Below are 19,160 nucleotides of genomic sequence, written 5' to 3'. Positions count from 1 at the left end.
AGGACTGAGCTGTGGCAAAAATACTGAGGTGGTCTATCAGCCAAAGCATCTTAGAGCTAATGCTGCTTGAGCTAATGCAGCCATTATACCTACTTACCCAAGGACTGAGGGAAATACTGAGAAAAGGTCTGTTCTTTACCCAACTTCCTCTCCAGCCCATTTTTTTTCTGTTGTCCAAATATTCTCAGTTACCTGAATTTTGTCACAACCACAAAGAGGCCAGGGATTAATTACAGATAGGAATTATGTCAGAGAACTTAACCTTTGTCTAAATGTTAAGAATTCTCCTGACTAGAGGCTCAGAGAGATTGTGATTATATGCTTAATTTTTTATCTAAAAGTAAACTCCCTAAAGCTACAGAGGGAACCACATAGCTCTCCAAGGTTGCCCTTAGGTTTAAAAACAAATAATTGGCATAATAGGACGTTACCCAGGAAACACATGGAAGTATGAATACTGAGCCCGATTAGTTATCTTTTAAGAACTGCTAAAAAACTGCCTAGAAATTCTCTCTTTGGCTCAGATTCTTATAATCTAGCCATGGGCTCACTAACATTCAGACTCCTTAAGAGTCTGCCCAATATGACGGATATTCTAAAAAACCTTGTCTTTGGCTGGGGAAAAAAAAAAGGGAATTCTCTCTTCCTCTTTAGTTCCTCACTCCCTACTTCTTTCTTGGTTGGATGCCAACTGGTGTCCAGGTAGATGGACTTCTTGACTATGTTTAATCTTTGTCTATTTATTTTTGTTTGGTTTCTCGCTTCTCAATACAGACTAAAATTTTTAACCTTTCATTTTTGTGACCTGTAGCCATTTACACCTTGACCCTAAAGCCTTCTTAAAACCTTTAATACTTATTGCTTCTAACCTAACAACCATAACCAATTTCCTTTCTTCAGTCTCCATAATTTCATAGCTTCAAATTACCCTATCCTTCACTGACAACTGTCCATTTTTACCAGCTTTCCCCACCTATTAATCCATTCTACTGATCAGCTTTGCCCACTAGTTTGTTCAATTAACCTTATCTTATTTGCCTTGGCTTTTTAGCTGTCTACTTGACCATTCCTTAATCCTTGACCCATCTCCTTCTTCAAATTTCTCTCTCAGAATCCAGAGTTAGAAATAGGACTTGGAAATAGGTCTCCTTCAAATTCCTCTCCCAATGTCGATTTCAGGCTGTCACCACATATCTAAATCTGTTCCAATCATCTACAAAATTTTCTTTTCCTTAATCAATCAACCAACTAAGTGTTTAAGTGCCTTTTATGAAAAAGCACTAGGGATACAAAGACAATCCTTGCTCTCAAAGAGCTTACATTCTCTCAGGGAAGACAATATATGCAAATATAAGTGTGTACAGAATAAATATATACAAAATAAATACAAAAAAAGATACTTAAATATTAGAGAAGTGGTAAAGGAGGGTACCAACAATTGATTTAGGATCCGGAAAGGTGTAGAAAATGATGCTTTTAGTTGTATCTTGAAGGAAGTTAGAGGTTCTATGAGGTAGAAGTGAGATGAGAGTGCATTCTAGGCACTGGGCAATGGCCAGGGCAAAGATTCGGAAATGGGAGGAGTTTTGTGTGTGAGGATCAGAGAGAAGTACAGTCTGGCCATACTTTAGTGCAGGGGTGGGGAACCAGTGGCCTCCAGGCCAATGTGGCCCTCTAGGTCCTCTGACTGAATTTGACTGAATTCAAAGGGCTACACTTGAGGATGTTCCCAGCAGTTGCCCACCCTTGCTCTAGTGTTTAGGAAGGGGAGTAATGTATAACCAGACTGCAAAGATAGGCTAGCATTAAGTGGTGAGGGACTTTAAAACAAAAGCATATATTTTATCATAAAGGATAACAGGTAAGTCGTAAAGTGACAAAGCTGAATACCATCATGGCATCTGTGTGGAAGATGGATTAGAACAAAGAGAGATTTGAGTTAGGCAGAACCAACTAAGAAGCCGTTGCAATAGTCCAATCAAGAGATGGTGAGGGAATGAACTAAGGTGGTGGCTACATGAGAAAGAAGAAAGGTTTGGGTGTGAAAGATGTTGTGGAGGTAGAAACAGAAAAATCTGGCAACTGATTAGATGGAATGTGAGAGAATGAAGAACAATAATGCTGAGGTTATCAACCTAGAAAACTAGAAAAAAAAATGGAGAAGGTATTTATACAGTACCTCCTATGTGCCAGAAATTGCATTAAGTGCTTTACAAATATCTCATTTGATCCTCACAACAACTCTGGGAGGTAGGTGAGTTATTATCCCCATCTTACAAGTAAATAACCTGAGGCGAATAGAGGGTAAGTGATTTGCCGAGGGTTATATAATAATTAAGAGTTTGAGGCTTGATTCAAAATCAGGTCTTCCTGACTCCAAGCCAGTGAGTGCTCTATCCACTGGGCCATCTAGCTGCCTCAACTGAAATAAAGAAGTTTCTTTTTCATTTACCTGCTCCTTCTTGTACAGAAGTTAGAAGTGTCACATATCTGACCATGTAACAAGCAAGAATGGGAAATAATCACTGAGTGAAAGTATCATGGGGTATAGAACCATGGAAAACTATAGTCTTTTTATTATCCATTTTTTTTGTTATTTTTATTCTCCATATATTTTTGTGCTGTTTTTGAAATCCTGAACATGCCTTGTGTAAGTGTTTTTCACCTTAAATTATAAGCTACTGAAGGGGTAGGCCTTATTTCCTGGAATAAGTTCTATGCATTGCCAAGATATCTGTGGCATGTCATGAGTAAGTTAGGCTTCCTCATTCCTCTTGATCAATTTCTTATCAGGAAGGTGCTCATGAAAAGAAAGTAAAGTCCAATTGTGTGTGTGTGCATAATAAATGAATATATGTATGCGTGTATATATCATACTGTGCATATATAATGTTAATGAGGCAAGGAGAAGGTGAACAAACACATATCTGGATGGGCAAATGGCTTAACTGGTTCACAAAGAAGCAAGTAGAATGCTGAACTTGGAGGCGATGAGACGTAGGTTCACATTCAGCCTTTAATGTTAACTAACTATGTGACCATGGACTTACCCTCTCTGAGCCTCAGTTTCCTCATCTGTATAATGGTCATAATAATGCCTGGTTTGCCTTCACAAAGTTGTTGTGAGGGCAAAATGAAATAATTTGTAGGAAACACTTTGCAGAAGTTAAGGTGTTACAGATTGTTGGTCAGTCACATCTGGCTTTTCATGACCCCATGGACCATGTTGTCCACGGGGTTTTCTTGGCAAAGATGCTGAAGTAGTTTGCCATTTCCTTTTCCCAGTGGATTAAGACTAACAGAGGTTAAATGACTTGCCCAGGGTCTAGTAAGTATCTAAGGCTGGATTTGAACTCATTTTCCTGACTCCAGGCCCAGCACTCTATCCACTGAGCCCTCAAGCTGCCTCCTAGGCAGCTAGGCGAATGGTTACACAGCTAGTGTCTGAGGCTGGATCTCAACTCGGGTTTTCCTGATTCCAGGCCCAGAGCTCTATCCACTGAGCTATCTACTAGCTGCCTCAAGGTGCTACAAAAAGGTCAGTTATTGTCATTATTGATGAAACATGGCTAAGAGGGACGAAACTGTCCCTTTTTTACCTCCTCATGTCATTCATGGAGTGTTGCTAAGACAAATTCATAAATATATCATATACTGAACAAGACTGGAAAAAAAGAGTACCTAAAATGGCGTATGCTTATCACCATCTTTTTTGACAATGAAGAAATCTAGGTGTTTTACCCTGCAAGTTCTTTACCCTAAATACGATCTTAGCTTCCTAATATTACTTAACTCCAGACTCCCAGGAGAAAAATAAAGCATGTCAAGGCTTTTGGCTTCAGGGTTTTTAATCTTCAGAACGAGACAAAAATGCAGCAGGATCAGATTTCTTTCTGTTTCTGTAGGGCCTTTTGTAATGTGCTCTGGGTGCCAGGCTGTCATTATCATTACTTTAAATTTTCTTCCAGTAACCCATGCTCCATATTAAGGGTAAGATCATAGATTTAGAGTTAGATAGGACCTCAAAGATCATCAAGTCTAACCCCTCATTTTACAACAGTTTGCCCAAGGTCACTCAGGTCATATGATAGAGATGGGATTCCAATTCTCTGGGACAGGCATTCTTCAGCTTTTTTGTGTCATGGACCTCTTTGGCAGTCTGGAAGAACCTAGGGACTCCTCAGAATAATGTTTTTAAATGCACAAACTAAAATACATAAGATTACAAAGGAGGAGGATTATATCAAAATACAATTATCAAATATATATGTGTGTGTGTGTGTGTGTGTGTAAAATACACTCAAAGTTCATGTACTACAGGTTAAATAAAAACCTCAGCTCTAGGGATTGATAAGCCTAGTAAGTATGTGGATCTGGCCCCTTCTTTCTCATCTATTCCTGCAACCCACCTTAGGACCAAATAGGTTGAGGAAAAGAAAGTGAAATATTTAGCGGTCTATTTTTCTGCTAGACTGACTAAAATGGCATCCAGTATTGGAATCTATGCAATTATCCATGACATTTATCCTGAAGACCTAGAATAATGAGGAAATAATTGTGTTTCATCTTTTAAATACCAGATTCTCTCCATGTACTTTATTAAATTCAGAACGGAGGGAAGAATACTGGGAGAGTGGTATGAAGCATAAACCATCTTCTCCTCCATGACCAAGAGAGCACTTAACTAATATCCTCATGGACCCAAAGTAAAAGAGCAGAAACTAAGGCTAGTGTTGCCACCTTGTTGGAAAGACTCAGAATCTGAACATCCAGATATCTTGAGTCCAGATTATTTCAGGAGATCTGGTTGTAGTGGCCAGTGGCCCAGTGTTTCCTTTTCTCCATCTAGAAAATGGAGATATGAATTTCACCCAGAAATTCTGTAGATGGAGATAGGTCTGCAAAGTTTCCTAAAGCTCTTTCACCAAGAGGCGTGACCCAAATGAAAGGTATTATTAGTGGCTCATAGCTCTTTCTGATCCCATTGTGGAAATCTGACTGCCGTTTTACATACAGAGGGTGTTGGCATAGTCAGTTTGCTTAGTAGACAAACTTTGTTTCAGTTCAATGACTCTTGTCTAAACAGGATCTTCTCCCCCAGGCAACCACAAAGGGTGGTGGAGTCTCCGAGTGACTGCCCTGATTTGAGCTAAACCAATGGTGAGGTAGAACGCTCTATCTTCATAAGTGCCAGCACTTTAGGCAAGGACTAGAAAACCAGACATTCAGGTTGCTGCTCCAGTTCTCCATTCATTCCAAAGAACTTAGGAAGTGAGAATAGTCTGTGGCCAGAGACTGGTCAAGTCATTAGAGCTTGAGCAAACACAGAAGTCAACTCACTGACCACTTGCTCAGTCGTAAGATGGCCGACCAGTTTTCAGAGGAGCAGATCGCTGAATTCAAAGAGGCCTTCAGCCTGTTTGACAAGGATTCTGATGGCTGCATCACCACTAAGGAACTGGGCACCGTCATGAGGTCGCTAGGCCAGAACCCCACGGAGGCTGAGCTGAAGAACATGATTGGAGAGATTGATACTGATGGTAATGGTACCATTGATTTTCCTGAGTTCTTGAGCATGATGGCAAAGAAGATGAAGGACACGGACAGTGAGGAGGAGATCCGGGAGGCATTCCGGGTATTTGACAAAGATGGCAATGGCTTAGTCAGTGCAGCTGAGCTAAGGCATGTGATGACCAAGCTCGGGGAAAAGCTGACAGATGATGAAGTCGATGAGATGATCCGGGAAGCTGATGTTGATGGCGATGGCCAGGTGAACTATGAGGAATTTGTCCGCATGCTTATCTCTAAGTAGGGAGGATGGGGAGGACAGAACTCCAGTCCTGACTCAGATAGCTTTCTTTAGCTTCATATTGTGCTCTTAACTTTCCGATGGGGGGATGTTTTTTCTTGCTGTTTCAAAACTTTGTACATCACAACAATTCCTCCTCCAATCCTCCACACTAGATTCTCTCCTCATGAGCTTACATTCTGGAACTACTTCTTTCTCTATCAAATTGTTAGAATGTCACATACTTTTTTTTTCCATTGTGCTCTCCTGTCTGTTCAAAATCAAACAAGGATATCCAACATGCAGCAATCAGCAAAAAGTCAACTATCCCTTTACAACGACTTAAACACACAGGAGTTGAAATGGAGATAGTGTCATTCTTTGAAGACGAGATATTGAGGTCCAAGAAGGTCCTTAAAAACTCTGTGGCCCATTGAGTAATGTTAAAAATCTATTCCATTCTGGATATGATCTTTGAAGGGGATGCTAAATCATCATACAGGATACAGCAGATGACATCAGCCCATATCGGAATTCCTATAACCTTTCTACAATCCATGAGAACAATATGCTCCTTTCCTTGAAGACCACCTGCTGCTACAGTTGGGAGTATTGATATTCAGGAGGTTGGGAGAAACACGGTACTGGAAAAGAAGGTGAGGGTGGGGACTCTGGGTAATTGTGTTCAGGCCTCCTCTCCAGCTGTAATTGCTTCTCCCACCTGTCTGCCTGTAAAACATCATTGACTCACTGGTGTGGAAGAGGGGAGAATCCTGGGGATAGTTGTGATGAAGCGTCTGTATTCTTCTTGATGGAGGAGGGACATCTAAATGAAAGGGATTTGGGGAAAGCTGAAGGAAATAAACGAGAAGCTCATTTTCCTATTTCATTTTATTATTCTGGATTTCCTTAGAATGAGAGCTATTAGGACCTTAAGGCTTTAGATATCAGCTTTATTAGTTCTTTTATTGCTAAATACGAGGAGAAGGGATGGAGTAAGTGTGTTTTTGGTTGGAACAGAAGTGGTCTGAGATGTTTTGTAAACCATAAAGCATTATATACATGTAAGCTAATATCATTCTTATTAACTTTGGAGGTAGGAAGATTAGGTTTATGTCCTGTCTCTTATACATAACAGTTGTGTGATCACAGGTAAGTCACTCAGTACCTCCATACAACTCTGTAAGATTGGTGGAGGGAGTTTCCATACCAGTAGTTCCTCACACAGATGAAATTGCAGATTCCCTGCCAGCTGTCCCCCACCCCCCAATTCTTCATTTAAAAATTAGAAAGCAAATCACATCTTAAAATACATTATTCCTAGAGAGCTGACAAGTAGAGTAGAATGCGAACCAACCATTTAAAATGTTTCTCTCTTACTCACCACCCCACCCTCTCTTTATAGTATTATCTTAGAGATAAGAGGAAAATGAATGGATTAGAGAGCAATATAATGAATGCATTCTCTGCACGTGGGTTTAGCCCTAAGCCCTTGAAATCACTCCATTCACCAGCCCAGAAACTCATTAATCATACTGTTCAAAGCTAAAAGAAATCTTAAAGCTCAATGGGTCCAACACCATTTTTGGATGGAGAAACTGAGGCCTGGAGATGGGAAATGAATGCCCAAGAGTCTCCTCACAAGGTAGTGGCAGAGTTGGAATCTGAAGAAGGAAAATCAAGTATACTACAAGGGAATTAGTGAAGTGTAATGGCTATAGCAGAAGCCTGAAAGTCAGGATATCTGGGCTCCGGGCCTAGCTCTGGGTTAGTTTGGGGAAATCGCTTAGCCTTTCCAGGGGTCAGTTTCATCATCTGTAAAAATTAATGAAGGAGAAGAAAGGAGGGGTGAGAGGGGCTAAGGAGCTCCTCATTTTCTAATAGTCAATGTTTGAACCTAAAGACAGGACAATAAAAAAAGAAGGTAGGCGACAGATTCCTCCCATGACACCCTCAGGAGATTTCTTATTCTCAATTCTTCAACAACTCTGAAAGGGAAACATTAAATGAAAATTGAATCAATTAGCCTTTTCCAGGTAGAAGAACTTGGAAATACTCCTAACTAGAACACAGTGTTGAAAGGAAAATTCTTCATTAGGGTGTTCACCCTGATTAACAAGGTAAAACACAGGACAAAGAGAATTAAAAGAATTTTATTTTAAGTATGTCAAGGCAGCAACAGATCAGGCTGTTGATCTGCAGATCAGCTATGGCTTCAAGGTGGGGACAGCTTTTATGGATGACTTTAAGAGAATCCAGATAGGTCCACCTCAGCAAAAGAGGTTGGGCCCCTGAAGAATCTCAGTTCCTCTCCTGGTTAGCAAGAATGTGACAATTTACAAATAGGGTTATATGACAAAGAGCGGGTAATACAAAAAGCTCTTACAGACTTGGAGTGTCCTTTCCCACCATTCCCTCCCCCAACACAGATTGATAAGCAGGGCTGGGAACAATGGGTAACTGAGTCAACGTAACTTTTAGCAGCATAGCAAACTATCTGTCTGTTCCTCTTCCCCCCACCCTCCACTTCCCCTTGTAATAATCTGGATTGTCAGAGAGTATTTTTTCATAGGTATGGGGCACAAATACCGGTGTCATAATATTATTCTGTGTGGGGACATATATGGATTGTACGATCACACCAATAACTTCAGAGATTTAGAAATGAGTTGCAGCCCAGCCTAGAGATCAGCAGATCAATCATCACCAGGGGGATAACAGGTAACAAATGTATAACTCAGTGTTTCAAGTGACGTTTTCCAAATGTTTTATACTGGAGGAAATATAGCAGGGAAAACAGAGGGACAATATCTTGTGAGATAGACTATGGATTCTGAGGTCTCTCTCTACATGCTGTGGATCATAGCCAGCAACACATGCATTTGGTGCGGTCTCCCAGAGGCAGGGGAAACAACCTTGAAAAGAGACATTTAATCTCTCTTTTTCTAGGAGTGGGCCCTAGAGAAGCTCTCATTAGCCCAAGAACTGACTAAATACCTCAAATGAAAAGGGGGCATTTTTCTCTGTGTGTGTGTTTAGTTTTCCACTGGACTCTCAAAGAACATAACAAGGAACATGATAAAACATGACAAAACAAAGCAAAAAACTCCATCCCCATAGATCTAATTAGTCCCACTTACCTCTGCATTTTAAGCAGTTTTCTAATTCCACACCAATGACTCTGCTTACCAGAGCTGGCACCATGCTGTTGATTTTAGGAGCCCCTTCCCTCCTTTTTCCCTTTGGCCCTGTCAACTTTTTCAACCCAAAAGATATAATAGCTTAGCCCCTGGGCCTCTTTGCAGGTGGCACTAGATGAAGAAGTTGACATAAATTTTATATTGTCTTCATTCCCCAAGACGGCTGTTTACTTCAACTGCCCCATGGCAAGGCTGTGATACCAATGGGGTATTTTGGGACATTCTCCATTACTAAGAGGCCAAGACCACCCTCCTTCCACTTCCCCAGTTAGAGACCTAAGCAGTATTGTAGTTATCAAGTTACTTCTACTATTCAGAAGCAACACTGAGCACTGCTAAATAAGTAATGTTTGCTACTTCTCCAATATTTTCAGAGTAACCTAGGACAAGCTGTGTCTTCTCTCTGTTGCAAGGGTGACTCTGACTCTCTTTATTGAATTGTTAGAAGGAACATGAAACCTTTTCAATGTTCTCTGTAACTGACTAGCTAAATCATCAGCATCAGAGCAGCCAACAACAAAATACCAACCAATTAAAATCATTTTTTAGTGTTGTGAAGCTGAATGACAGCTCAATCAACCAGTGACATTTGGACAGCTCATGATTGCCTGTAGGCCCGGTTAGTGGCAAAATTGCAAACTTTCTGCAGGCAGCTATGCCTCAAGGATCCTGTTTCACCTGGCCCAGCCCAGGATTGGGCCTAAGAGCAGGACCTAAGGCACAGGCAACTGGTAAGTCAGTCTTTCATGGTGTTAAGTTAGGTCTAGAAGGGAGTAATATTTTGGGACTAAAGCCAAGTAAGGTGGGAACAGCACAACAGTTTGCACAAAGAGTTTGCAAAAGGAGATCAATGCTAGGATTTCAGCAGAGTTGGCAGTGGACCAGAGACACAAAGGTGTGCTCTTATAGGTATCAAAGAAGTCAGCCTCAAAGAATCCTCCGGGACGCAATGTGATTTTAATCAAAGCAAGGGCCTGAAAAACTGGCAAGAGGTGGGTCAAAGGGGTTTGTCTGTGCTTGTTCAAAGAGCATGACACAATTTGCCACTCTTTGTTGAGCTGGTAGCATTTTCATGTAAAAGTGTTACCTGTGTCTACCTAATGCCTTTAAAACAGGCCCCTGCTGGAGGAGGTCCCAGATCACTTTCATGGCCTCCTAGATGTAAGCTGCTGTGTTTAGAGCAAGTCACACCTCAACACAATTTTCACATAATTTTCCTTTCTTCCCTGACCCAGTTCAACTCTATAATGTCTTCTCTTGAGTCCCTTGCTCCCTTATATTGCCAATTATGCCCTGACGAGCTTCAGACTTGGATCACCGCCCCCATGCACTATTTTTTCCCCTACGCGCATATTGCTGGATGAAGGCAGAGAAAAATCAGGCAACAGTCTTGACACTGTCCATTACAAATTTACGTAATATAACTTCAGTGGGGGCCTCCATCACTACTAGGCAATCCTAGTTGTAAAAACAATTCCTTGTTAAATTCACTATCCCACTCACCACAGTAGTTCTTCTAAATCTTTTCGTCCCTTTTCAACCCTCTGTTTACCTCCTTAACCCCACCCTCTCAGCTGAGAGCCTTATGTCATATTTTAAGAAAAAAATTGAGCTCCTCCAGGGTCATTTTTCCCTACCTCTTGAGAAGGGAGGAAAAAGAGGGGTGAGTTTCTCATTCTCCAGAGTCAAGAAAGGGGACCACGAGCAGCTTGAGGTCCATGTGCCCTTCACCCTCTTCCCTTCCCTTCCTCCACTGCAACTTTTCCCTCCTTTACCACTGTCTGCCACCCTGCTGCTCCTCTCCCATCCCTTACCCCTCTCCTCTCACCTGACCAATCCCTGAGAATCCTCCCTATGTGTAGGGGTGTGTGAGGAAGGGAAAAACAAGTCAGGCTCAGAAAATGTGTGCAACGTGTAACACCTGAGGACCTCTCACCTCCTGGAAGGGGAAGGGGGAAAAATGTCTGCACAACTATATAACACTCAGAAGACAAGATACTTGTGGCAAGAGACATTCTTTGAGGACATTCCTGTTACTACAGCCTTACTCTCTGCGGAAATGCATCTAGTCTTAGAACACCGAGAAGACAAAATATTTGTAGCATGATCTGCAATATTTAATAACATTTCAGTTGCCTCAAGCTTTGTCTCTGTAAAAACTAATCTTGTTTGAGAAAATTTGGACCTCATGTTCTGTGAGAAATAAAGGTAAACTAAGACAAAAAAGAAAAAAGACAAAATTGAGGCCATTCACTGAGAAATCCCTCTTCTCCCTTCTTCCTTATCTCCCAGATGCCTTCTGTCACTGTCTCCTCATTCTTTCCTGTCTCACATGATGAGGTAGCCCTTCTCCTTGCTAAGGCCAATCCTTCTATATGGACAAGTAATTCCATTCCATCCCATATCTTTCAAATAAAAGATTACCTCCTCTATCATCCTTACTCCCTCACTCATCTTCAATCTCTCCACATCTACCCGCTGCCTCTCTACTGTTTACAAACATTTCCATGTCTCCCCCACCCTCAAAAAAATCTTCACTTGATCCTTAAATCCTTATTAACTATCATTTCACATTTCTCTTGCCTCTTGCAGCTAAATTCCTTGAGGAGGTCATCTATAATAGATGCCTCCACTTCCTCACTTGCCTTACTTCTTAACTGGATGTATTTTGACTTCCAACCTCATCACTCAACCAAAACTATTGTCTCTGAAGTTACCAACAATCTCTTAGTTGCCAGATTTAATGGCATTTTCTCAATCTTCATCCATTTTGACCTCTCTGCAGTCTTTTACATTGCTGATCACTTTCTTCTCTTTGAACTCCCTTGTCTCCAGGTTTTCAGGACGCTGCTCTCTGCTGGTTCTCCTCCTACCTATCTGACCAACTTATCTCAGTCTCATTTGCTGGGTCTTCATCCAGATCATGACTGCTGACTGTGGATTATCCCACAGTTCTTCATACTCAGCCCCCTCCACTACTACCTCTATACTTTTCCACTTAGTGATCTCATCAGCTCCCATGAATTCAATTATCATATGATGATTCTCAAATCTATCTGGCCCTAACTTCACTGTCAACCTCTAGTCTTGTACTTCCAATTGCCTTTTAGTAAGCTTGAACTGGATGTTCTATAGAGGTCTTAAACTAAACATGTCCAAATCTGAACTGACTCATTATCTTTCACCCAAAACCTTTCGCCTTTCCAAACTTACCTATTACTGCTGAGGACACCACCATCCTACTGGTTCCCCAGACTCACATTCTAAGTGTCATCTCTGACTCCTCATTATCTCTTTCTCTTTTCTCTTTCTTTCTCTCTCTTTCTCTCTGTCTCACGCACACACACACATACATACATACATATACACACCCACCATCTGTTGCAAAGGCTTGATTTTTTTTACTTTTGTAATATCTCTTGAATCCACCCCCTTCTCTCCTCTGATACTGCCACCATTCTGGTGCAGGCCTTCATCTCTTCATGCCTGGACTATTACAATAGCCTACTTATTGGTCTGCTTGGCAGAAATCTCTCCCCACTCCATTCCATTCTCCATTCAGCTTCCAAAGTGATTTTTCTAAAGCACAGGTCCAACCATGTTACAACCCATCCAATAAACTCCAGCAGCTCCCTGTCACCTCCAGAATCAGATATAAAACCCTGTTTGGCATTTTTTATAACCCATCCCATATTCCCCCATCTTTCAAGTCTTCTCACACCCCAGCCCTGCCATGTACTTTTTGAGTCAGTGACACTCCTTGCTGTTCCTAAAATAAGACTCTCTAGCTCCTGACTCCTAGGCATTTTCATTGGCTATCCCCCATATTTGGAATGCTTTGCCTCCTGGCTTCCCTGGCTTCTTCAAATCCCTGCCAAAATCATACCTTCCACAGGCAGCGTTTCCCAATCCCTCTTAGTTCTAGTGCTTTCCATTTGCTAATTATTTCCATTTATCTGGTATATAGCTTGTTTGTACATATTGCTTCTCCCATTATATTGCTTCTCCCATTATATATTCTCCCATAAAATTGCCCCCTCCAGGGCAGGGACTGTTTTTTGTCTTTCTTTGCACCCCCAGCATTTAGCACAGTGCCTGGCACTTAGTAGGTGCTTAATAAATGCTTATTGACTACTAACTGACCCTGGGCAACACATATGGAAACTCTCTCATTTTTCAGATGACAGAACTGAAGGAAAAGTGAAAGGTCTTCTGACATGAAATGGAATTGAGTGTCTGACCACCCACCCAATACCCTGCCCTTAGGGGCCAGCTTGCTTCTAAGATAGCCTACTTAATGGAAGTCAAGGTAGAGATTGGATTCCAAACAAAGTTATGATGTATTTGGAGTTTGTTTTGAATACTACCCTTCTTCTTTCCATCCGCTCTTCCCTTCTTTGGGATCCATTCTTTTAACACTTAGTGCTCAGGTTACTGTGTAAATCAGTGGTGTCAAACTCCAATAGAGGGCCAGCTAAGTAGATAGAGCACCAGCCCTGGAGTCAGGAGGATCTGAGTACAAATCTGGCCTCAGATACTTACTAGATGAATGACCCTGGGCAAGTCACTTAACCCCTATTACCTCCAAAAAAAGAAAAAGGAAAAAAGAAAAAATTTAAATAGAAACGGATCCTTGCTACTGAATATTGATTCAGAAAACTGTAAATTAACATAGTTTGTATTGTATTTTTATTTATTTTGTTAAACATTTCCCAATTACATTTTAATCTGGTTCAGGCCATGTTCTGTACTTTCGCAGAGCACTTTGAGTTTGACACCTCTGCTAAACCTCCCCACCATATTTTCATCAAACAGGCACATTGTGGATGTTCTTGGGTCTACCTTTGCCTGAAGCACCAAAACCTTTCCTGAGCCTCTCCACATCTCCTAATCACCTGCCTTATTTCTTTTTAGGTAATTGGGGTTAAGTGACTTGCGCAGGGTCACACAGCTAGTTGACCTCAGGTCTGCCTGACTTCAGGGTCGGTGTTCTATCCACTGCACCACTCAGCTGCCCCTATCCTGCCCTATTTCTTGTTATCTCAGGGCTTCATAAAATGTGACAAATAGGTTATAATGGCTTCTTGCATTGCCCATCCTAGGTGGCTTACTAGAGACCACCATCGGGGGTGGTCAGGAGAACAATGGCTTAACTCAATACTTCTTTTGACAAGAGAGGTGACATAGGAGCAGGCCTAAACTGACTTGGTAGAGCTGATTGTTAAAGTTTCAGCAGCAGTATTAAACTTGCTAAAAACTTACCAACACATGTCTGCTAAGAGTAGTACATGTCACTCAACTAGCTGTTGAGCACTTTCCCTTCAAGACCCAATTCAAATGCTGTCTCCTCCATGAAGTCTGCCAAGATCCTCATAAACTGAAAGTGAGCCCTCCCTTTGCAAAATTTTCAGAGCATTTTACCAGCCATGACCCCTTCCCCATACACTTACATAGAGGCTGTACCCAGGAGGAGCCTGGTAAGGCCCTCTTGGATCCATCTTGTGTGTATTTAATATTAATCTCTTAATGATGTTTGGGAACTCTGGGTACTCTTTTGTCCCTTTAACATCATATTAAGGATTGATTGTGGTTAGTTTATACACCTGGACTTGGCCTTTAAAAGGGAAAGAAGACGTCAATCAATCAACAAGCTAGTATTAGGTATCTACTATGTGCCAGTCCTTGTGTTAGGTATCATGTATACAAAAACAAGTGAATTCACAAAAGTGAATCAATCTCTGCCCTCCAGGGGCTAATGTTCTAATGATGGATTTCATAGAAAAGTAAATATAGGCTATTTTATTTATATATGAATATATAAATGAATACAAAGTACTTGGGGTTGATAACTAACAATTAAGGGGATCAGGAAAGATTTCTTGAAGGAGGTAGTATTTGAGCTGAGTTTTGAAGGGGCCTTGGGCTTCTAAAAATGAGGGTGAATGATATTAATCAGGTGGCAATGATGAGCCTGGAGCTAGAATGTTAAATAAGGATATGAAATGTCAAACCAAGCAGTTTAGATTTTCTCCTTTAGGATAGCAAATGGGGAGCTATTTGCATGGGAGCAATGTAATCAGATCAATGTCTTGGGAATCTCATTTTGGCAGACTGGAGAAGAAAAAGACAATTAGGAGGCTACTACAAAAGTTTTGGGGAGAGGTAATGAGAGTCTGAACTAGAAAAAAAAGAAGCAAAAAAAGGAGCAAATTCAAAAGATATTAAGAAGATAGCAATGACAAAATTTGCTATTTGATTAGATACTCGGAGTGAACAAGAGTAAAGGTTCAAGAACAATTCCTAGGTTGCTAACCTGGGTGACTGGAAAAATGGTTGTCCCCTTTGACAGAAAGAGGAATATTAGAAGGAGAGTTGAAGGGTAGGTTATTAGAGGGTGGGTTTAAAGTAGAAGATAATTAATTTGATTTTGGACATGTTGAATTCAGAGTGTTGTGGAAAAATGTCTAACAAATAATTGAAAATATAGCACTAGAAGAAAACCAGTGCTGTTTATGTTTTATTCTTTATTCTATTTGTGATTTAGGAATCATCAACATAGAGATGATATATGAACCCATGAAAGCTGACTAGATCATCAAAAAAAAAAAAAGTATAAAGAGCAAAGAAGAGGAAAGAGAAAAAAGAGAGAGGAAAAGAGGGCCCAAAATAGAATCTTGGGGTATTGTCCATGAATAGGGGGCAGGACATGGGTAGAACGCATCTTTGAGAGACTACTTAGAGACTTGGACTTAGTCTCCTGGAGTAGACAGAACCTGTGTACCAGGGAAACCACATAGCTCCTAGAAGATAAGTAACCACATAGACCTGGAGATGGCAGTAGACAGAGAAAGCAACCAAGTCGAGGAACTTCATCTTCACTGGTACTGTGAATCACATATACTGGGGATAATGGTTAAGTTCTCTCCTAGCACAGCCCTGGGACTCAATCCCAAGGTGGTATTTATAGTACTGTTGAACTTTATAGATCCCTGGGGGAGGTGAAACTCACTAGAGGAGTGGATTCCTTGACTCTACAAGGAATCCCAAAAACTTTCCTCTTGCATAGTGGGGAGGTCTTCAAACCCAGGATAGATGGGGGAGAATCATCTAGATCACTGGGGAGGTAGGGTTCATCTCAGAGGGAAGGACATTACTTTGAGTGTTTATGAGCTCAGGTATAAGTTCTTTTGTTTTGTTTTGCTTTCTTCTGCCAGATTAAATAAAGTGTCCTATATTTGATATTTTGTTAGAATGAATGCTAAGGACACTTTCCCTACTGTTGTAAAGACCTAGAAATATCCACATTCTAATATTCTCTTGGGAAATCCTGGGTAGGATACAAGAGAAAAAGAATAAGATTATTTAGTGAAAGCCCTCCCCCCCATGATTGAATCCAGTCCATATAACCAAACATAAGTTACAATTATTTGTGTACATATCATATTTCCTCCTGTTAAACCAGAAGTTGCTTGAAGGTAGACACCATGCCATTTTTCATCTTTGAATCACCAGCACATAACATGATATTTTGCACATAGTAGCTCTTTTATAAATGTTACCCATGGCCTAAGAGGGAGCTCCCTCTCAGGAAGAGCTATGGATCTGGACTTAATCAGTCATAGGAGAGCTTGACTTCAGAGAGAAGCATTTAGTTTTGTTTGTGGGGGGTTTTTTCCCTTGAACTATCTAATTAATTTTCTTTCTACCCCAAATTCCAAAGAAAATCTCAACAACCAAACTCATGCCTGGGAGTATTCCCAAGAGTGATTTGATAGGTTCCCTTCTAGAAAATATGCTTCACATACAAAATAGATATCAAGTAAAGGCAGGGGTGTTGGGAGGCTCCAATAAGATAATGGACTTAAGCACTTGGCAAACCTTAAAATGTTATATAAATGCAAGTTATTGTTATTGTTAGCCTACCTTTACTAGGCCTACAACACAGTGATGATTTCATTCCTTGAATGTTCTACTGCATTCCACTGTGCACAAGCAATATTTATAGAGCAATAGAGGGGTATGCTGGTAAATATTTAACAACTGGGCTCTCCTGGAGGCAAAATGTATGCACACATACTTTTAAGTTTATTCTGCATTCCTGACACATTCTTAAGTCTAGAATCTAGGCAGTCAATAAATCAAGCTGTAATTTGCAGTGATTGCTGATTTCTGAGGTGCATATGCTCACACCGAATATGTAACCATCAACTCTCAGAGCTGTTAGAGCAGACTTCAGCATGCCCCTGGATATGGGGCAGCTCTTCATGCCTGTACTGCAGAAGAAACGCTTGAAGCACAAAGACTCCTAAGTGTGTATTAACAAACATTTAAAACATGAAACGGTAACCCATCCCACTCGTTTTACTCTCTCAGGAGGTAAAGACAGCTTTGTAGTATTTCTCAACAGATATTCCACACTCACTTTGGATCTAAGCTATCCCAGCAACTCACAGGCACCAATTTCCTGGCAAGCCAGGGCATGACTTGAGCCTTTCAGTTGCAAAATTCTCTTAGTCTCAGGGCCTCCACTTCCTGCAGAACAACCAGGCCCCAACTAAGGATTATTGACCTGACAGGGTAGCTCACAAGACTGGAACTGAACATTTCTCACGGTTGCTGTTTGTGATCTGGGCTCTGGGGAAGAAACACAGAAGAGCCAGCCAAGGACTTGAGGCCTAGACAGACGCAGGCATACACATGCTTTCATTGCCTTAGTGCATTAGTTGTCATTATAGGAAGGGAGGAGTGAATTTGAAGGGGGCGAGGAGTTGAAGGAGGTGGGGAAGAAATCTCCTTGTAACAGGACACTAGTAAAGGCCACTGGGCCCAACCCTTATGAACAAAGAGCCACTGATGCAATTCTCCATACAGAAGGATATGGGAGGCCTGCTTCTGGAGGAGTTGTAACCATGTGTAATGGAAGCTCCTTGGAGAGATTTAGAGCTTGCGTAGACCTTCAGCAACTGCTCTAGTCTGCTAATTGTGTGGTGGTGGATCCTTTTCCATCTGCCGTGGCTACATCACTGGCACTGGGGGTACATTTAAAGGCTCCAGCTAACCAGGGCCTCAGCCTCCTTTCTTCGGGTGACTTCTTCCATCCTGTCTGGTGAGAGAAGAGAGACAATACTCTAAGGAGCAAGGCCTTGGGTCCTCCCCACGTAGGCCAACGTGTGTCCCATGACCATAGGTTTTGGTTCTTTGTGTCGCTATCTATTCTTTCATTTTAAATGAAGGAAACTGAAAGCTACAATCTTGTGAATTGTTAAAGGTCTGGGGGTCAGGTCCCTGCCAGTTTTTGCAGCCAGCCAGTCCAGCTCTATGGCCCTAAGGAGTGATAAATGACTTTGACCTTTCATGACTAGCTCAACAGTAGCTAAGACAAGGACTCCATGTGGCCAAATTAGGACATGTAACAATGCTATGCAGAAATTGTATTAAGATGGAGCCCACTTTCTCCAACAACCGAGGTTGTATAAGGCAGGACTGGCTTCTTAAACTTTTTCCACTCATCACCCCTTTTTGCTTTTCAGCAGCATTTGTCAGTGTTGCATGGCCTGAGGGCATGCACAGTGCAACCTGTACGTGCTTTGTGCTCAAAACCAAGGCTGCAGTGAAGTCTTGCAATGCAACTGCCAGAAATACCTCCAATTCATTATGCTTTTGATTTTTAATTAAAGTTTGGTCATCGCCTGTTCAGAAACCTTTTACTGTTGCCAAATTTTGCACAACCCTACATGGGGCCGCAACCCAGTTTAAGAAGCGCAAGTACAGGGGAAGATATTCCCCTTAGGTGTTAGAGAAGGGAATGTTAGTGCTTTTGTTTTTGCTATATCTTTGAAGTAAATATGTCTTTGTAAAAGCTATTTGACGTTACTTAGTTCAATGAAACTGGAGTATTAGTCACTACTGGTTAGCTCACAGTAAGGGGAAACACACACAAAATGGGGGCTTGAGCCAATAGCATTAGAGAGGAAACATCCCAACCTCTCAGGGGTAACTCTAGATCCCTGAGGGGGAGTTGTAGCTGTTCTGAACAGAATAAAACTAGGATACATGCTATACCCTGATCCCTTGCTGGAAGTTTAAAGGAGAGCTGGCTTTACCTGTATCTCAAGAATAATTCTGCTTCAAATGATATTAGAAACCATTTCTTCTTTATCCACAAAGAAAAA

At 41.3% G+C, this 19,160-nt stretch overlaps 1 protein-coding gene across 1 annotated transcript; it reads left to right on the top strand.

Annotated features, from left to right (window-relative positions):
- The first annotated feature begins 5,179 nt into the window (after positions 1–5,179).
- On the top strand, positions 5,180–6,677 carry LOC114040779 (calmodulin-A-like). Its single transcript, XM_027858969.1, has one exon. It carries the CDS (start codon positions 5,363–5,365, stop codon positions 5,810–5,812), a length of 450 nt encoding a protein of 149 aa, XP_027714770.1. The 5' UTR covers positions 5,180–5,362; the 3' UTR covers positions 5,813–6,677.
- Positions 6,678–19,160: the final 12,483 nt, after the last annotated feature.

This window comes from Vombatus ursinus, unplaced genomic scaffold (assembly GCF_900497805.2).
Source record: "Vombatus ursinus unplaced genomic scaffold, bare-nosed wombat genome assembly UNPS02013950.1, whole genome shotgun sequence".
NCBI classification, from domain to species: Eukaryota; Metazoa; Chordata; class Mammalia; order Diprotodontia; family Vombatidae; genus Vombatus; species Vombatus ursinus.
Note: the sequence above shows the minus strand (reverse complement) of the source record. Positions and strands in the feature narration are given on the sequence as shown.

Bases quoted from the DNA above. Each gene is read 5' to 3' on its own strand.
- LOC114040779 (XM_027858969.1), top strand. From the start codon at position 5,363: ATGGCCGACCAGTTTTCAGAGGAGCAGATCGCTGAATTCAAAGAGGCC.